The 18,199-nt window shown below is 31.6% G+C and overlaps 2 protein-coding genes across 2 annotated transcripts; both read left to right on the top strand.

The window, feature by feature from the left end:
• The first annotated feature begins 2,187 nt into the window (after positions 1-2,187).
• LOC136974564 (uncharacterized) lies at positions 2,188-6,689 on the top strand. Its single transcript, XM_067269478.1, has 4 exons — positions 2,188-2,312; positions 6,030-6,221; positions 6,295-6,411; positions 6,483-6,689. Exons 1-4 carry the CDS (start codon positions 2,256-2,258, stop codon positions 6,600-6,602), a joined length of 486 nt encoding a protein of 161 aa, XP_067125579.1. The 5' UTR covers positions 2,188-2,255; the 3' UTR covers positions 6,603-6,689.
• Positions 6,690-6,878: 189 nt separating this feature from the next.
• LOC136974547 (bestrophin-2a-like) lies at positions 6,879-16,550 on the top strand. The gene is made up of 10 exons (XM_067269452.1): positions 6,879-7,250; positions 8,071-8,205; positions 8,701-8,867; positions 10,489-10,646; positions 10,721-10,798; positions 10,869-11,024; positions 11,094-11,174; positions 13,853-14,004; positions 14,080-14,352; positions 15,514-16,550. Exons 1-10 carry the CDS (start codon positions 7,072-7,074, stop codon positions 16,403-16,405), a joined length of 2,271 nt encoding a protein of 756 aa, XP_067125553.1. The 5' UTR covers positions 6,879-7,071; the 3' UTR covers positions 16,406-16,550.
• Positions 16,551-18,199: the final 1,649 nt, after the last annotated feature.

Genomic DNA, 18,199 nt, shown 5'->3' with positions numbered 1-18,199 from the left:
AAAGTAAAATGAATGCTGATTGGTTCACTTCGACTCTAAACTTTTGCTGGCAAATACAATCTTATGATTAAGAATTCAAACTACGATTATTTGTATTGTTTGATATCCTGAACTTTATGTTCTGATAAAATTAGAATTTTACTGAGAATGAAAAATACTTACTAATGCACAATAATATACTGTACTAATTATGATGCAACCTATACATTACTAATACAGTCAAACCTGTTTTTATGCGGGGGATAGGGACAGCATTAAAAAAAACGTATTAAAAAAATCTCACGAAACTTCACGAATGGCTGTAAATAATAGTTTTCGCAACACAATTAAAAAATATTTTTTATGCGGTCAACAGGGACCGCATAAAAAAAGTCTCACAGAAGAAAACTCAAAACCGTACGAAATAGAATTTATTGACAACAGATGTCAGTACTTGACTGCATCGTCTGGTCTATCGTCTGTTTTACATATTTTTGTCCAGGTGGTGTTTTGTTGACTTAAAAAGTAAATTATTTCATTTTTCGCATATTCATGCAATAATATTACTATAATAAGTGCATTTATGCTATAATAAGTTTATTTAGCTATAATAAGTCAACGTAAGACATGACGAATCGCACGAGACTAGTCGCCAACTATACCGCACAAATTAAAAATTCGCATTAAAAAATCGCACAAATAAAAATCGCACATAAAAAGAGCGCATAAAAACAGGTTTGACTGTATATCATTCTCCTGTACTCTACTATCGTTATCGGTTTGCAATGTATATCATATAATAATTAATATGATATACAGTACACACTACTTACTGTAAACACAGATATTGTTCTTATTGGGCTAATATTTTCAAAATTATCAATTCGTTAAACATGTAAGTTATAATACACTTGTAAAATTTTAATTAAAATTCGGTTATAGTTACCGATAGCTTCATATAAATAAGCATTTTTAAGTTACATGTGGCTGATAACCAGCAATCGTTATCAGTGTTAATCAGTGCAATGAATGTTAAACACGAAAAAATTGTCCGGATTATCCGATCGTTCTTCATCACCCATCAGCATGATGTTCATCAGTTGCCCAAACTTCAAATTCCAACTGTCCTAGGTCCGAATATGAAAATTACATAGACCGAAAACACAATTTATTTATTGTTAATCTGAAATCAAACTCCTTAACGATTCTCGAATTTTGTTTTCTGCTAATTTACACCTCAACTGATAAATTGATTCACTCCGCGTTGTCGGTGACATCAACGGAGTGAAAATCGACATCATTTTGCCAGTTGTAAAAGTATCAATTATAATAGCATTCACAATAAACTTCTATATCCATTCACTCTTACAACACACACTTTAATTGACTAAATTAAGTACGTTTCTAGCCCAAATTTAATTGCACATTAAACGAATAGCCTATCAGGTCACATCAAAAGGAAAAGGAACCAGAATCAATCACTCAAGTATAACTTTAATTAATTTAATATAGGGAATGAAGAGTCTGTATACCCGAAATGCATTCTCCATATTAATTAAAGTTATATTTGAATAAGTGAGTCTGGTTCCTACTCCTAATGTTGTGATAAGCCCTTTTCATTTAGGCTATTCGTTTAACATGCTCTAACTTTTTGGATAAAGAAAAGAGTTATTAAAAGCTATGGGAAATAGAATGACTGTAAAAGAATAACGGCTCTATGTTTCTCCAAACAAGTAATACAATCTGTATGTGGCCTGGCATTGTCATGTTTGAGTATCCAAGTTTTCATGTCGTTTTAGGCAATTTCCTTTGCTAAGATAAATATAACTGATCCTCCATTATGTCGATCATCGGTTATAGCGATTTGTTTTGAACAATTTATAATAAACGTTCCTCATTTAACTTAAAATTTAATGTAAATTTTCAGTTCACTCTTTCTTTTATCGATTATTACCACACGGACACATGAAAAGGACTATGTCTAAATTACATATAAAGCTTTAATCTCTGATATTTTTTAATTTGCGTACTTATTCCTGAATCTTTTGAGCACATTTTGTAATAAATAATTTCTCTTGTTGAAAATCTCGATTATAAGTAATAACACAAATTTTAATTGAAAATGAAATTTTAAGGCCTCTTCATTTCATTTCTGTTAACGTTCTTTTAAATATTTCGAAATTTTGTTTTCAATTGAAAGTTGAAAGACAAATCTTTTGAAAATTTGACTTTTGTTCTTTTCGAATAGTTTAAAAACGAATTATTTTTTCTTTAAAATGCCTTATTATAAATTCTTTAAGACTGTTCATGGAGCTTTTCTAATACCTGAAATGGTAAGACTGATGTTTCATAGTCTTTCATATGATAAGAAAGAAGATCGTGATAATACGGGGTGTTCGAGAAAGATCTTTATCGTTCTAAACATTAATAACAGAAATACTAACATAAAATAAAATGCAGTTTGCTGCAAAAGAATGAAGAAATCGAAGAGTTTTTTCTGGTATAAGGAAAGAAAATGGCGACTGCACAAGAGAAAGCGCAGTATGTATTGTGGTTAGCCGAAACAAAATCACCGATAACCGTGCAAAGAACTTTTCGCCGGATGTGTACCATAAAGACCCACCAAGTGTGCCTTCAATTTATGCATGGATGGAGAAGTTTAAAGAGACAGGAAATGTTGACAGGATACAATTAGCAATCCTCACTGTTACACCGCAAATGTTAAAAAACATTTGGAGGGAAATCGAGTACAGACTCGACATTGTTCGTGCTACTAACGGAGCTCACGTACAGCTACATTGAAGGTACTGAAAAAATAAACTCTTAGATTTCTTCATTCTTTTGCAGCAAACTGCATTTCATTTCACCTGTTAGTATTTTTGTTATTAATGTTTAGAATGATAAAGATCTTTCTCGGACACCCTGTATTATCAGAGTTCATAACAGTTTGATATTGTAAATTTCCGTGATATTTCCATATTATTTCATCAAAAAATTTCCAGTGCTCTAATATTGTTAAGATTTAAAGCTTTTCCTGTACTTACGGAAGAATTATTGAGTTTACAACATAACAATAATATAAAATACTTTATACAGTCGATCACTAATATAAATCCCTACCTCAGGCCAAATTGGTGTGATGATGATGTCATTAAACCAAATGAAATTAATTAAATGTAAACGTTAACTTACAGTAGGAATTTGTTTCGAACAGAGATGCAGAATATGTCGAATGGCGCAAACTAAATTCGGGGGAATTTGTGGTATAAAAAACGTTACAATAAAGTGGAGTAGCGGACATTAATTCGGACGGGAAATTCTCCAAAATATAGGGTTTTTATTAAACTCTTTTCGACACAATTAATGGATGAAATTTGGTGGGAAATTTGAAAATTAATAAACCGAGTTTAAAAACTTTTTCTGAATTGTATTGATTAAATTGTTAAGCAAAAATTTTATCATCATTTACTAAACATTATTTTCCTTTATTTTTCATATTTTTCGTAGATTTATTATAAAAATAAAAAAATATATATTAACTTCGAAATACATTTTAAAACATCGTAAAAGTATGGTCGCAATTCGTTTTCAAATAAAAAATTTATAATAATAAACTTGTTTTATTTCGTACACAATAACTTTCGGAGAAATTTTTGGTCCTGAAAATATATAACGTTCTGATAAATAATCCTGATAACGGGAAAACTGAAAAGATCCTGAAAAGAGAAACTTGGATTCCGAAAGTCCATAACGTTAATTTCTATTTAATCTCAATAAAATCTACACATCAGTGTGAGCTTACCCACCTACAGCAGCATAAGTCATCAAAAATACACGGTACGTATTCCCTGCATAGGGCTCCTCTACTCGGAAAGGAATCGTGCAGTTTAGATACCATATTTAAACATTGTAATTTCGTCGTATAAATTGTCACCACTCCTCAATGCTAAATCTAAATCCATGTAACGCTTCTTAAGGCCATCCTCATTCATCGTCTTTAATATAGGATTATTATTAAAAAAAAAACTAAAAAATAGCATAATGCACTTCAATTTGTTTAAATCTTTCTTCTGTAGAGATTATTCCTTGCTCTACCATTGCTAAAAATAGTTCCTAGAGAAATTTTTTCAAGAGTATTCGTTTATTCACAAACGTTTAAGAAGAATCTCGCAGTTTGTATAAATTTCATTTGCTATTCATTTTGATTTTAAGAAATTCTTTCTCTAAAATCTTCCAAACAATCTGTCCATCCCATTAATAGTGACATTACTAAACTTAAATCGGTGTCAATTTTTGCACACTTTTACTTACCGTATTTTATTTACTGCAAATTAAAGATCGTACCAAATAACCGCTGATAGCACAAATTCAAAATTATTTTCGAATATTGTAAGTTTTTCAATTTTTTTATTGAATTTTATAGCAACAAATAATTTTCGGGCCATTTTTTCGTCACAGATAATAATATTATTATAGTTCTTTTAAATTATTACAGTTTTCTACACAATAAACGCCTAAATACAGGACAGAAAATTATTGCGGTTTAGTTTACCCATATTTCTTATGGAGCACTACGCCTAATTACCGTAAAAAAAGCGGAATGCCGAAAACAAAATAAAAAATTGAACTTTTTAAAAGCGGTGCCCCGGGCATTTGCCCAGATCTAACGGTAGTACTGTCTCTATAAGCCAAAAATTATTATTATTATTTTAACAGACGTTTTCTGAGATCTCGATAAGCGTTGGACCGAGCAAATCCAACTAATCTGTTTAGAAAGCATTCAGTTTCTGATAAAGATCCTTTCCGAATGCACTTTTTGGCTTGATGAAGTTAGATGCCACAGAAAACTTCTACCCATTATACACGAATGAAACTTTAATACACCCACTGCATCAACTAATCAATTGTTTTAGAAAAAAGCAGGTAACATTAACACGGAGTGGCAAATTCTAGGGGAGGGGAAGTCCTTCCGGTAGGATCTTCTAAGGAAAACTGGCCTCTATTTAGATGTTACACACGAAGAAATCTGGAAAATCGACGTGGCTAGTCGGTCGGTTGATGAGGCGCGAACCTGCGACCATCTACTAGTATTTGGTGGTTTTATCCACTCGGTCACAGGTGGACAATATTATAAATAAAATACGATATTATTTTAAAATTTGAATACGTTATATTCGTTACATATATAAAAGAAATAAATTATATAGGCCTACATATATAAAAGGACAATTTCTATTTACTTTGCTTATTTATTTTTATTTAAAAAAAAACATTAAAATGAAGAAATATTGCATATTGCATATTGCATATAATATTGCAATATGCAATATGCATATTGCAATATAGTAGTACTATATTTGCATATAGTAGTGGAATAAGTCTAAATTAAATAAAAATTTTAAAGAAACATTTAATTAAATTCAGAAGAATAAGACAAGATTAGTGCAGTTAAGTTACTGTTAAATAGTATGTACGAAAAATTTACTTCCATAATACAGTGCATATCGAAAAAAAAGAAAAAAGATTTTATAAGAGAAAATGGGTGTATATTAACTTTTTCATTATTTTTTGTTTTGAGGAAAAGCACATCTTTCCTATAATTTTCAGAAATTATTAATTTATTAATATTCTTGGTTATATAAAATGTTCACTTTTATTCCATTCATATACTCCTCACTTCACAATTTTTTTGACCCACAATATTCATATAAGTTACTTTATACAAGTCTAAAGGAGCTGTCCTTAAATTACATAACGCGTATATGGATGGCTGGGTAACTGCGTACCCAGCCATCCATATACGCATTACAAGTTGAAATAATACTCTGCAACCACTAAACTATGATCGGTCGCGTGTTCGCGCCTGACCATCGGGCTGGCCAGGTGGAGTTTTCAGGATTTCTTTCACGTGTATAACACCTGAATAGGCACCAGTTTTGCATAGAAAGAGCGGCATCGCTCACATGTTGCGTTAGAAATCCGTCTGCTATTACCAGTTTCTATGAAAAAATAATTGTAGAAAGTAATAATTCGTTGTATAATTCTTTCAGTTCGCGAGTATGCTGTCGACTTTCTTCATAGTTTTTCCAATAGACAAGTATCAGAAAAGAAATGTAGACTTAAAATGGGAAACTGCATTTCTGTATGCAGTTTCATTCTATTGTTTCGCATCTTCGACACTTCACTTCTTTGTATTTCTCTGTTCTTCAGATACAGCAAAACACTTTCCTAAAATGATATTTGTAAGTAATAATAAAAATTATTAATTTTTTAATAAAATAATGATAAATTATTCGGATTGAAACCTTTTTTTAGTATTTACATCATCATTTAATAGCGGCCTGCCTTTGTCTTGTGATGGGGTCGTGGGAGGTATATTCAGAAGTACGCGAAAACGTTTCTGTTCTAAACCTTGCCCATTACACAGCTGGTGTAAGTAAAATCGACAATATTGTTACATATATCAATGTAATTTTATAAATTATTTTAATTATACATTTCAGATGTTGACATTAATAAACTTTGTTCTATTTGCGGGAGGATTTCTCTCTTTGTACCATGAACAAGGAGGAAATTTGTTTACAATGGCTCGTGCTTTAAGAAGAGGAAGACGAAGATATTAATTAAAATATATTCATAATTCAGTAGAATGTTATAAATATTTTTCATACCCGACCTATAAATAATTATGTTTAAAATAAAATTTGAATTTCGATATTTCTTTTACTAAATAAATATTTATTAATCTAAAGTCCGCGTGTTAAATAAATATTAGCCAACAGGATAAGATGTAAAATATATATATGAAACACCTTTGCAGCATTGTCTGAAAGTGAAAGCATTCGGAAAAGAGGATAAAGTTGGCAACCGAGAAAGGATATAGTTGCCAAATCCTGTATTTAGATTTGCGTATATTCGTCTCTCATTTAGTTGATGCACAAACCTTCGACTTTTACTCGATTGCTAAAGATATTTCAACTTTTCTTTATCGAAGAGTCATTGACTGCTCTTACAATGTTGTGATTCTCTTTACGAATTTATTAGCGAGTGTTATATAACTTTTTTATTAGTCAAGAAAGAATCGAACCGGAAATGACAGTAAGTTATCAATATGATGTGGCATCTTCCACTTCCGGTGGATTTATGCGACTTTTATTCCGTTGGAGGGGTAGCGTGTGGAAGCTGGTTTACAGGGAGATGCTGATATTTACCTCAGCTTATATACTTTTAACTATATTATATAGGTATTTTCTATTGGAAATGCAAAAAAGGTAAGTCATAAATGTTTATTTTATAAACTACTTTATTAAAATACGTTTATTTTAAAGTAGAATGCTTCGTTTATTCGCTAAAATTTAGGAGATTTGCGTGTGAAATTAGCGAAATAAAAAATAGTAATTAGCTTTTAAAGTTAACCTTTTGTATAACAAACGAATTTATTAAAGATAATACAGTTTATAACTCTTATTTTATTTAAAACTAATGTCATGAAAAGCATCCAGTTTATCATTAAAGTAGGTTTCTTTCTAATTTTAACTTCACTAAGTTCGTATTTGCTCGCATAATTTTAAAACCTAATTTATGTTTATGCATGATCCATTTAATATTTAGGTCCTCACAAGTTCATCATATGCATGTAAATATGTTGTTGTATTTTATCTGTATAATATCTTTGTTGATGTTGATTTAGCAAAGTTCTTGGCATCGTAAGTCTTTTTCATTGCCAATTTTTTCTTGGATACTGACAACAATAATTTAGGATTCGATTGTCTTCTTAATTAGCAAATTTTCTCTACTGGAATCAATTTTAGACGTTTAAACACAAATATAATAATCCGTTACACTTTAACCGAGAAAATTTTAGCCTGTATGAGCATAATTAATGAGAAAATTAAAAGTTAGCTGGTAGAAATTCAATGCAACTATCAATAGTAGTACTTGAAACTGACAATGCCAACTCTCGCCTGACAATTAAGAAAAAAAAAAGCAAAGGAATGTTTGGCAGACGAAGTAATTCAGACATTAAAATGTTACAGAAATGTTACGTAGTATTTTTTTCATTTATAAATTAACTATCTTTTTTAATTACAGGGTATTTGAAAGGATAGTTTTCTTTTGTTCAACGTTCCTGGATTTAATACCTCTAAGCTTTGTTCTCGGTTTCTATGTATCGTTTACAGCGTCAAGATGGTGGAATCAGTACGTTGCCATACCTTGGCCCGACAAGTAAGTAAATTTTCAGACAACTCGAACGAAACGATCCGAAATTCTCTTTCAATACAAATTAAAAACAAAAAGAAAGAAACTTTAAAAACCTGATCAAGAGTTACTTGTTTAAACTACACGTGGTTGACACTTTGCCAAAAGTATTCAGGACTGACATTTATCGTTCCCTATTCTAACTTTGAATAGAAACATTTAAAGAGCTTGTTAAGTGTTTGATTATTAATAATAGTCTCTTCTTGAATAAAATATAACAAATAATAATTTTATTATTTTGTAATACAGTCAAACCTCTGAATAACGGCCACTGACTAGAACATAAAAAAATATGCATTATTTGGAGGTTATTTTGTACGCATTACGAAAGGTAACGCCGTTTAGAGGTGGCCTTTATTGGAAGTTCGACTGGAGGTTTTATTTGATACTAATTCTGAATTCACGAAAGAATAAATCGGTAATGTTCTAAAAGAATTGAATATTTCTTTTTAAAATGATTAGATTAATGAATATTTTGGCTCTGTACGTCAACGGGGTGGATGACACAAGTCGAATGCTGAGAAGAACATTCATGAGATATTTGAACTGTACTCTAGTTTTGGTCCTTCGATCGATCAGTATGGCTGTTAAAAGAAGATTTCCTACCAAAGACCATCTTGTTGAAGCTGGTCAGTACCATAACTTATTCGATATTTAACTGCCATTTTTTGTTAACAAGTAAATTTAAATAATTTCTGTTTCCTAACACTACAAATCGGTCTTTAATTAACATGTGCCATTTTTCTCGTTACTCTTTTATTTATATTTAGTAAAATAACAAAAATTACAGAAATTAGAAATAAAATCAACGAAATAAATGGAAATTACTCAGATTTAATTATCTTTCACTTCACATTAATTTATGAAAAAATATAATATAAATTAACGTAGAGAACTGGCAATATAGCGAAATTTTTCTCTACAGCTTCAACATTAACATTGTTTATAAAATTTTGAAAAACAAATTAAGGTTTTATAATTCGTGTAGAAGAAACGTCAATTTATAGAGTCAAAGATAAATTATACCTTCCGTGTGTAACGTAGTTATAAAGAGAAGACTCGTAAATGCATATATAATTAAATTGAAGTAAACCATTAAAAACTTAAAAAGTATATGAACAAAATAAAAAATACATTTACCACATACAATCTAGCGAGCTTCGAGCTTTAATAATTTGGCCAGAATGAATATAAAAGGAAGCAGCAGGAAATAACCTAGCCAGCAATAGGGAATTATCTAACTAACAACAGGGGATAATCTAGCCAACAACAGACTCATTACACTAAATAGATACGACATAATACACCTAACTTCCAAAGTTTATATTTAAAAAAGAAGAACCGAGCAAGTCTTGGAAATTTTAAATTTGGGAAAGTTTGGGAATTTTAACAAGAGCATTGAGTTAAATAAATTGGAATTAGATTTATGTGGAAGCAGAATTCACGATAGTAAATATTTGTATTTTATAGATAATAAACATATTTTCGATTTATTATTCAGGATAACAATAGAACAAACAGTACAAATATTTGCGTTCTATAGAGTAAATTATATAAATCACTTTAAAACTTTTGATAAATATGTATAATTTAAACATTGGTAAAAACAATTCAACTTTTATATATCAAAATTATTTATACAGCAAATAAGAAAAGATCGGTATTTAATTGTTTGCTCTCTTTGTTCAAGTAGCTATTTGTTCTCTCTCTTAACATATACTTTAGTATGTACAGCAATTGTTAATTTTTCTAAATAATAATATTAATTTCGCTGTTTTTACTTGCTTTCTGCAAAATTTTATATTTTGCATAAAGCAAGTAAAAACAATATTTTGTATTGTTATAAATATTTATAACGCGAAAATAACCATATAAAAGTATGAAAAATTATTATTTTGATGTTTTTGTAAAGTAATTGTCGATTCTTCTTGACTAAACGACACACAATAAAGAATTCTTAAATCACCCAGAGATTGGATTTGAATGGGGTAAGGCAACGCAACATAAAGGTGAGTATTTCCCGGGAAAACTTTTTAAGGGAAACTGACCCCTATTTAGGTGTTAAACAGGTTTTGGGGGAAACTGGTACCAGCCCCAGCTGGTGAGGTGCGAACCAGCGACTAACTACCAGTGTTCAATGGTTTTATCCATTCGGTCGTTGATGGGTCTAAGTTGTATTGTTAACTTCATTCAAATATTCACAAAACTAAATGAATAAAATTGGAATTAATTACACGTATTATATTTTAGGATTTTTAACAAAATTAGAATTAGAAATGTTGCAATCCGTTCCATCAACAGAATTCAACACTTTTTGGATTCCATGTACTTGGTTCATCAATTTGTTGAGAGATGCAAAACAATCAGGACATGTCAATGATTCTAATGGATTAAAACTAATCATGGAGGTAATATTTTTTCCTCATTAATAATTTCATATTTTCTTAGTTAGATGAAGTAAAACTTTAATAACCATTCATAGGAATTTAACGATTTTAGAGGTAAATGTGGCATGTTATGGAGTTACGATTGGATCAGTGTTCCCTTAGTATACACTCAAGTAAGTATTTATCGATTAAACAATTAAAAAATTATAAAATTAAACAAATATTTCTTTCAATTATAATTAGGTTGTGACTCTGGCTACCTACGCTTTTTACGTAGCTTGCATATTCGGACGTCAATACGTAGATAACACAAGTGATTTCCCACCTGGACATCGTTTCGAATATTATTTGCCTATATTCACTATTCTTCAATTATTCTTTTATATGGGACTACTTAAGGTAAAATTCAAACTTCAAATTTATAATAACTACAAAAACTTTCTATAATTTTAAAATGACTTAGTTTAGGTTGCAGAACAACTGATAAATCCATTCGGTGATGACGACGAAGATTTTGAATTGAATTGGATTATTGACAGGCACATCAAGGTAAATCTTGTTTTTGTTTTTAATAAATCTTAAGTTAATTTTTTTTTTTTTTTGATTTTCAAATATTCAATATTCTACGAAACTTCATAAAGTCAATTTTTGCTTATTCTACTACATACGTCCTATATGTAATGCCACTTGCTTCTTAAACAGTGCACACTAGTGACCGAGTGGATAAAACCATTAAATACTGATAGTTGGTCGCGAGTTCGCGCTTGACCAGCGCGAACACGCGACGCCCGAAAACTTCATGCGTTTAACCGCGTGAAGTTTTCTGGTTTTAGGTGTTAGATACATACCTAAATAAACAGGGACAAGTTTCCCTATAGAAAGTCCTCCCGGGAGGCATCTCGCCTTGGCAGACCATTCTTGTTTTGTGTTGCCTTTCATCAATCCCATCCTATCCTATTCTTCCTGGACACTTTATTTACTGTAAAGTACAAATGCATTTCGGGCATAGGTTTTATTCAATATTTCTCTTCTTTAGTATAGAAAAATATTGAGAGGTTTGAAAAAACCTGTGTATAAATGCATTTGTACTTTACAGTACATAAAATGTCCAGTAAGTAAGTGGGCCTATGACTTTATACAAAATTTAAAGTTACCACCTTCCTCAAAATATCAAATGTATATAATGTTCTACATGCAAAATATATCTTTATAAAAACTTTTCTTTATGTTATCATCAGTATGGAAATTTTTATATGTTGTTCTGCATACTTCCAACATCAGAAAGCTTAAAGATTAATAACAGTCAAGTTTTAAACATTTAATTCAAAAATAAATATAAAAGGATTTTATAAATAATGAATTACATGCATGTAATAATTTCTGCAAATATTCTTCTTTTGTTTGCCCTGTCCTATTTATCTGTCCTCTATTTAGGTGTTAGAAACGTAAAGAAAACCGGGAAAACTCCACATTGGCTAGGCTAAGAAAACATTTTAATACAATCCAACCACCAATAACGGCCACTATTCTTTTTCTTTTTGAACAAAAATGCATATATTATAAACTCCATACAATGACCATTTTTCTGTTCCGTCAGAGGCCGTTATTCAAGGGGTTGGCTGTAATTCGGTTTAAAACGAAAACTAACATTTGTTGTTGATGAAATTCTGAAATAAAATATATCTCATAAAATCTCATAGCTTCAATATATATAAAAACATAATTAAATGAAGTATAATTTAATTTAAAATATATGTTACATTTAATATAGCGATATTAAATTTATTGATTATTATTTTCATATAATCGTTACGGACGAACAAGAATGCGTGTGTAAGAAAACAAGAAAAATAAATAAAAATATCAGAAATGTACATAGAACTGGACTCATATATTATAGCTTAGAGCCATACAATAAGAGGCCTTTCTCCCAGGGCCGGATTTACATAAGGGCATTTGGGGCCTGTGCCCAGGGCCCCCACAAAACTGAAAAAAAATTATGTTTAAACATAAGTTTTTTTTCTATTACCGCGACAGCCTAGTGTGGCCTAATCATGAGGGCAACAGGCAGAGAAAACCAAACCCGGGAAAAAACCTATGAAACATCGGAAAATTTCGGGAAAAAATTTCACATAGGTATTTTTCAGTTAAATTAAAATAATTAGTTTTACACAATAAAATATATGTATGTTTACAATAACCTTATTTTTAAATGAAATTTACAACTTCCTAGTTCAAATCTAATTGAAAGTACAGTATTTTGTGTAAATTTTCTAAATCATCAAATTTGCCTACTCTTAAAGGGGGGACCCCACCGAATTTGTGCCCAGGGCCCCTGGATTGGTAAATCCGGCCTTGCTTTCTCCTGCACCAATTAATGATACATGCAAAAATGTGTCACCCTAAGTTATAGATTCAACACTAGGTCCTAAGCTGCAGCTTGTTGTTTGCTCAATAACATATATAGGCCTATATTCAGAAAAGAATTTCACATAAATTTATAAATTCAGATACGTAAAGGAATGTTCATTTCCAGCAATTGTTATATTCCAGCAACATATCGAAATTACACGCGAAAGTGTCGTGAGTGTCAAATATGACAGTTGATTTAGGTAAAAATTCAATAAGAGATTATTTTACAACTTTTAATTTTATTTCACTGTTTTGAATTTAGTCTTGACCTATCTTTAATAACTTCTTAAATTATTTAAAAATATAAAATTTGTTTCAAAATCGATTGTATTAAAATTTTACATTAAACAATCATGTAAATATAGGCCTAAGTGAAACAGTATTGTATACGATGTGTTGTTATACCAAAGCTTGAATTGTTATGCAGGGTACTCGAAAAGTCTGTCCGCAGTAGGTATTGTAGATTATTCTGAACTAAGGCTAACCAATGGCAGAGTGAACAAAACCATTAGTAGTTGATCGCGGGTTCACGCCTGACCAACGGGCTGGCTAAGTGGAATTTTTCGAGTTTCTTTCACATGTGTAATACCTAAATAGGAGAATTTCCCGTAGAAGATCTCGGGAGACCTTCTCCTTGGCGATCTGCCAAGGGTGATGCCTCCCACGTTGCTCATGTTTTGCGTTGTGTTATTCTAACAATCCAAACCAATCATTAAAGTCAACTTTTTACAACATTTTGAACCGTTAACGAGTGCATATAAGATCGATAGGACCATTTCTATGTAACGTTTTGCTTAATTTTTAATATTTTATAGGTGTCATATCTTGGAATAGATACGCTGAATGGAATTCCGCCCCCTTTAATCAAAGACAATTACTTTGATGAATTAGATATCAAACTTCCTTACACAGCAGCATCAGTTTCGTATAAGAAGAAGACTTATAGAGGTTCTGTGGCAAAAATGCAGTTAGTATTTGTATAGAACAACAATAGATAATAATTAATATTATTTTATAATTAATTTCTTCACTTGTATTTCAGCGTTCCAGAAGAACAGCAGAATCTTGTATTACCGGACATTCCAGAAGAAGAAGATGAAGATAAATTTGCAGAACAATTTGGCCTGACTAATCGCAGGGCTTCTACTTGGACAATTGTTGGCGGAAAATTCCATAATCGAATGAGTGCCAGTCAATTAAACATCGACAGTAATTCGTTAGAAAGTGGTGTCGAAAACTGGAAAGCTTCTAATTATTCCATAAATAGAATGGTTGGATCCAAACAACTTGACAAGACTACACCAGGTATCAGGGGGTAAGATTTATAATTCTCCCCCGACATTTTCTCTCCCTCGTGTTGTTTGTTTCCTTTTTGTTGTCCATTTCACGTAATATTGCCCCCTTACAGTGAAAAAACAACGCATCATTGACGATATTCATAACTTTAAATACAGTTTGCTCTTGTGTCGAGAGACAGACTGGACACCTCGATTCATCATTTTATAGTCTTTTTCAATATGTAGTCCTATAACGGAAATTTTAACAAAATACATAATACAAATAAATTACAATAGATGAGTGTATTAAAATTCATTTTTATTTCATTTAAAACTTTCGAATTTATGAAATATCAAGTGACGTTTAGTTTGCTTTGATGGAATACAATAACGCGACACATGGGTCACCTTCTCCAACGGGTAATACCTCCCAGGAAGACTTTCTATAGGAAAATGGCCCTATTTAACTGTTAGACAGGTGAAGGAAACCCGGAAAAACCTACGTGGCCAGCCAGTTGGTAAGGAGAGAACCCATAACTAACCAGTGTTTAGTGATTTTATCCATTCGACCACTGTTGGGAATTTGTACAGATTGTTACCATTTATGGGATTCCTTCTGCCCCAAGTAATTTGTACTCGCTTCACTTTCCTCTCGGCGGTCCAGAATACTTTTTGTTACGAAAAATAATTCCAAAAACACAAAATTTATTCTGATACCAAACGAAAAATCGTTACGTAATCTAAAAAAGTTAATTGCAATCATTCATTACTCATAAACTTTTACTGTTTTTTTTATCGGATATCAAAGATATTCGATTATTTTTTTGGACCAATTACGCTGTTATTTGAATTTTTTTTACCTGTTAATTAGTTTCATCTTAGTATGAGATTAGTATTAAAACACATGAAAATAAATAAAATATTCAACCAATCTTATCTGATTTTTTAAAATATGGTTTTTAAGATATTATTTACAATAAGAAAAATAGATTATATAAAATCATATACTTATATTGTTCTTTTACTTAAAAGTAATTTTATGAATTTTGCATTTCTTACACGTATATTGCTGTAAAAAAGATTGTTTTTGTAGCATCACCTTTTGTTGATTCAATTATTAAACTAATATAAAATGAAATTTTAAACGAATTTTATAATAATTAATCCTGATTCATTTATAAAATTTTATTACTTTACAGCTATGGTGGTTCACGCCCTACAGAAATTGTGGCATCGCCTGATCAAATGGATAAAGAATCCATGATTTCTTATGGATCATTAGCTGACAAACATATGAGATCGGCTCTCGAAAAATCACTTTATCCGAGTGCAATTGGCAAACCGAAAAGTGCTAGAATCTTAGCTCAGCCTTCTAAAACAACGCCAAATCAAGGAAGAATGACAAAGCTATTTCAAAGAGCAAAGAAAGCGTGTACTGCTCCACAAAAAAGTCATCCGACTAAATATAAATGGACAGCGTTCAGTCCAGAAGCTAGGCCGACTCAAGAGGGAATATCTTTATGCAATTTGCCAAGAGGTTCGGTGTGTGATGATATGCCAGATTACCATTATCAACAAGACTCTGCTTCGTTGTTTAATTTCCGTCGAGCGTCTCGATTAGACGACATCCCCACTATTCAATCCGTCACTCAACGGCCATCGCTACCATCCGAAATGCTACCTCCAATTCATCCTAACATCACTTTATCCGGTTCTCAGGATATAGATGTCCTTATTCATACACAGAGCCCCCTGAAAAATGACGACGATACTTTGAAAGAATATGATGATGAAACCTCTGCCGAAGAAATTGAACCCAGTGAACAATATAAACCAGAAGATATTCCAGAACAAACGTGGATGTACTCTCAGAGCATGCCAAATGTTACCGATTCAGTGTTCATTTTTGAGGATCCCGAAGACGAAGCTTTAATTAAGGGTTGGGGAGATGGGCAGATGCAGGATTATAGTTTCAAAGGTGGAGAAAGTGTATCCATACCTGATATTGATTTAGTGACGTATTCATCAGAAACGCTTTGTCCCGAAAAAGCAAAATCGACTAAAGATAAAGAACCCGATCCAAAATCTTGAGACAATTAAATCTTTTGATAAAGTTCTGTAATTACCGCTTCGAAAGAAATAAGTACTTTCGATAGTTTTCCATCAGTGGGGAATGATGTATTTATTTAGTTCAAGTAAATTATTTTAAAAATGTTTAAAAATAAAATATTTTTTATTAAACGAATAGATGGTTGTTCGATAATTTTGCAATTTTTTGCAAATATTCTCGTGTTGAAAAAATAAATTTTACAGAATTACTTTATTCGTTCTTGTAGGAAGAGTATGCATGCCTTCATGCAACATCAATGCTTGGCAATGGTATGATCCAAACTATTGGCTTCATCTAAGTAGCAGGTTGCTAATAGTAAGGATTTGTTCACTGATTTGTTCACCTGGATGCTTCAACTTAAAGTCTTGAAGCATCAAAAGAGCATTGTTTTCACGAAAGGAAAATTTCGATGCCAAATCAAATTTCTTTTATTTATCAACTTTTCAAAGAATTGAATTTCAGATTGATTTCCTCAAAATGGCAGCGCATAACAGCGATAGGGCATCGACCTAACCACCGATTCGAGGCGAGTGTAAGTCATGATCGCAGCTAGCATAAGAAAAAATTTCTGTCAAACTATCCATAAAACATAAGGGTCTGGCATGGATTCAAAAGTGAATACTTCATAGCGACAAGCGAGCTCTTCATGTTGACACCAGATTAATTTAACGCTGAAATAAAAGCACATTTTGAGTGGTTCAAATGGAAATAGAAGTATAATAATACATCATATTAAACGATTGATTTGTTGACGCGCAATATTAAAAAATTGCAAATATTCCGTTCTTAATAATATTGCTTTAAATTAGATTGATGGGATATAGCAACTCAATACGTGCGCTATCTGCAAAAAGGTAGATTTTCTATAAGAAATTGGTTCCTATTTAGGCGAAGAAAACTCGGAAAATCCCACGTGGCTAGTCCGTTGATGAAGCGCGAATCCACGCCCAACAATCATATTCGCTTATTTTATCCGCTTGATCACTGGTGGGCAATATTACAAATAAAATACAGTAAGACCCCGCTTAACGCTGCCTCCATTAACGCTGATTCGATATAACGCGGCCTGCTCGAAGCCTAAATAACAGCTCAAAATTTACGCTGATTGAAATTGTTGCGGCATTTCATCGATTCGTATATAATACGATTATTCCCGAACACAAACCAATCAGTAAAAGGTGGCAATTCATTGTAGTGCCGTACTTCCCTTAAATCTATGTTGTTTGGTGGAATTTTGGGAAAAAAAATATAACATCATGGATGCAATAGGCAATATCGACTTCGCTTGGCAAGAATTAACTGGTAACTGCATCAACGAAGTATGGAAGAAGTTATGGCTGAAGGTATCCAAGAATTCTCAACGAGAAGAGCCTATCGCTGTATCGTTAGGTTGACAATTTGGTCAACCTAATCGATACAGAAGGACTAGATGTAAACGAGCAGGATTTTGAGGAGTTACTGCAGGTTTCTGGTGAGAGTCTTACCAACGACGACCTTCAAGAACTGGCAGAACAAGGAATTCATATAGAACTGGAAAATAGAGATTCTGAAAACAAAAGCGACAAATGAAACTACACGACTTTATCGCAAAAAACAAGAATTTCATAAGAGCCAGGACTTTCATCACGAAAAATGAACTTTACATTTCTGTGTGCATATGTTTATGTGTTATTTAACATATATTATTATGCAAATTAATATAAAAATAACTTAAAATTAAAGTAAAATTTGTTTATTTTTGGTCGCGTTTTCACCTTTCCCTATTTACTCTACGT

This window comes from Centruroides vittatus, unplaced genomic scaffold, assembly GCF_030686945.1.
Source record: "Centruroides vittatus isolate TY-2023 unplaced genomic scaffold, ASM3068694v2 contig_350, whole genome shotgun sequence".
In the NCBI taxonomy this organism is placed as follows: Eukaryota; Metazoa; Arthropoda; class Arachnida; order Scorpiones; family Buthidae; genus Centruroides; species Centruroides vittatus.
This window is presented reverse-complemented; position numbering and strand designations above follow the sequence as displayed.

Bases quoted from the DNA above. Each gene is read 5' to 3' on its own strand.
- LOC136974547 (XM_067269452.1), top strand. From the start codon at position 7,072: ATGACAGTAAGTTATCAATATGATGTGGCATCTTCCACTTCCGGTGGA. The intron at 10,799-10,868 runs GTAAGTATTTAT...AATTATAATTAG, and splicing joins TTCCCTTAGTATACACTCAA to GTTGTGACTCTGGCTACCTA. The intron at 11,025-11,093 runs GTAAAATTCAAA...GACTTAGTTTAG, and splicing joins TTTATATGGGACTACTTAAG to GTTGCAGAACAACTGATAAA.
- LOC136974564 (XM_067269478.1), top strand. From the start codon at position 2,256: ATGCCTTATTATAAATTCTTTAAGACTGTTCATGGAGCTTTTCTAATA. The intron at 2,313-6,029 runs GTAAGACTGATG...TAATTCTTTCAG, and splicing joins CTTTTCTAATACCTGAAATG to TTCGCGAGTATGCTGTCGAC. The intron at 6,412-6,482 runs GTAAGTAAAATC...TATACATTTCAG, and splicing joins TTGCCCATTACACAGCTGGT to ATGTTGACATTAATAAACTT.